General features: G+C 41.3%; 1 protein-coding gene across 2 annotated transcripts; it reads left to right on the top strand.

Annotated features, from left to right (window-relative positions):
• Positions 1-314: 314 nt before the first annotated feature.
• LOC122545160 (centrosome-associated protein 350-like) lies at positions 315-1,488 on the top strand. 2 transcript variants are annotated; one of them, XM_043684300.1, is made up of 3 exons: positions 315-393; positions 571-734; positions 1,262-1,488. In XM_043684300.1, exons 2-3 carry the CDS (start codon positions 576-578, stop codon positions 1,475-1,477), a joined length of 375 nt encoding a protein of 124 aa, XP_043540235.1. In that variant the 5' UTR covers positions 315-393; positions 571-575; the 3' UTR covers positions 1,478-1,488. The 2 variants fall into 2 exon arrangements, with proteins under 2 accessions (XP_043540235.1, XP_043540234.1); XM_043684299.1 differs by lacking the exon at positions 315-393 and having other exon boundaries at positions 493-734.
• Positions 1,489-1,534: the final 46 nt, after the last annotated feature.

Below are 1,534 nucleotides of genomic sequence, written 5' to 3'. Positions count from 1 at the left end.
CCCTGTTCCCATGACCCCATACACTGTTGGAAAACAAATCCTGTCAATTTTTACATAAAACATACTTGATGACTATGCTTTCACAGCTCTCTGTGGTAGTGAATTCCAAAGGTTCATGACCCTGAAGCAGCAACAGAATTGTCATCAGCTCAGACCGAAGTGACATGCTCTCATTTTTAAGTGGTCCCACCAGTCCTAGACTCCCCAACGGGGGAAATGTTACCGACATCCACCCTTTAAGTATTTCGTAGATTTCAATGAAATCAATTCAAAATGCTGGAGAATGCAGGTCCAGTTTTCCCAATCTCTCCCCATGAGAATGTCCTGGAAACAAGTCTGGTGAACCTTTGTTGCATTCCTGATCTTTCACCAGGACCCAAATACAATGATTGGGTTTGGATCTTCTGCACGCTTTGCTATTTGTTGTATCCTGTGAATCTTGTCATTTTTTATGCAGTTCCTGAACTTGTTTTGAATCCTGGAGAGGCGTGCAGTTAACCTCATGATCCCAATGCGTTATTTAACTAATTGTAAAAATTGTAATTACACTTTTCATTTTGGTTATTGCAGCCTCGATGCTCAGCTCCCCGCCAAGTGTCCAACACCACATGACTGCTCAACACACTTACTTGGATGCTATAGAAGAGTCCATCTGTCAGCTATCGGAGATAGACACGACTCGGGGAGTAGCCCTTGCTCAACAAGAGACTGTGTCGTTGGCTCAGATCCTAAAGGTACGGGTCTATGCCTTGTGCTGTTTCAGAAATGATTTTGTAAAATTGTCTTCAGTGATAATGACTGCGCTCGTTTTCCAAACCAGGCAATATTCTGAGCAACGTTCTTCAGTTACATCAGGCAAACAAAGATTTTTCCAAAACTAAAGATTAAATTTACTTACCCTTGTGTTGTGTTGTACCAGGACAATGCCTAATCTTAAATGTGCAGATATTAGCATCGAACCTGCGCATGACTGCACTTTACAAGTTGACTGATAGAATCAGGGCAAACTTGCCAAGTTTTCAAGAAATTTCAGCTTTATAAAATTTATGCCATTATGATGAGATTTATGAGAAAATGTTTTTTGATCTGAAAATTAATTGATTAAAATATTGTCATTTGTTACTCTTAAGATTTTGGTGCCTTTGCATTTCAATTGTTACTCTCTCTCTCTGGACACTGCAAATTTAAATACCAGTTTTTCACAGAGCAGAGCAGTTGAATGTAGAGTGATGGTTCCTATTTAATCTTTGTTTGTGTCCAGGCCCAACAGCAGAGACATGAGCACGACATAGCCCTGCTGAAGCTGAAGGCCGAGCAGGAAGCTGCTGCAAGTCAGAGGCAGCTAGAGGAGGCCAGACAGAAAGCTGTACAGGTACTTGAACATGTAACAGGTGTCTGGAAATGCAAGGAATTCAGTGTTGACTGCTTCTCACCGTGCAATAAGAACAAACAAATTATATTTATAAAGTACCTTTAACATTGAAGCCAAATCTCTCCCCAGCCCTGCCCTGTTCTGCTCCACCGGTAAACTCCC

This window comes from Chiloscyllium plagiosum, unplaced genomic scaffold (assembly GCF_004010195.1).
Source record: "Chiloscyllium plagiosum isolate BGI_BamShark_2017 unplaced genomic scaffold, ASM401019v2 scaf_35364, whole genome shotgun sequence".
Taxonomy (NCBI): Eukaryota; Metazoa; Chordata; class Chondrichthyes; order Orectolobiformes; family Hemiscylliidae; genus Chiloscyllium; species Chiloscyllium plagiosum.
The sequence above is the reverse complement of the archived record's forward strand: the minus strand, read 5'-3'. Positions and strand labels throughout refer to the sequence as shown.

Coding starts and splice junctions, on each gene's coding strand:
- LOC122545160 (XM_043684300.1), top strand. CDS start 576: ATGCTCAGCTCCCCGCCAAGTGTCCAACACCACATGACTGCTCAACAC. Junction 735..1,261: donor CGTTGGCTCAGATCCTAAAG/GTACGGGTCTAT, acceptor GTTTGTGTCCAG/GCCCAACAGCAGAGACATGA.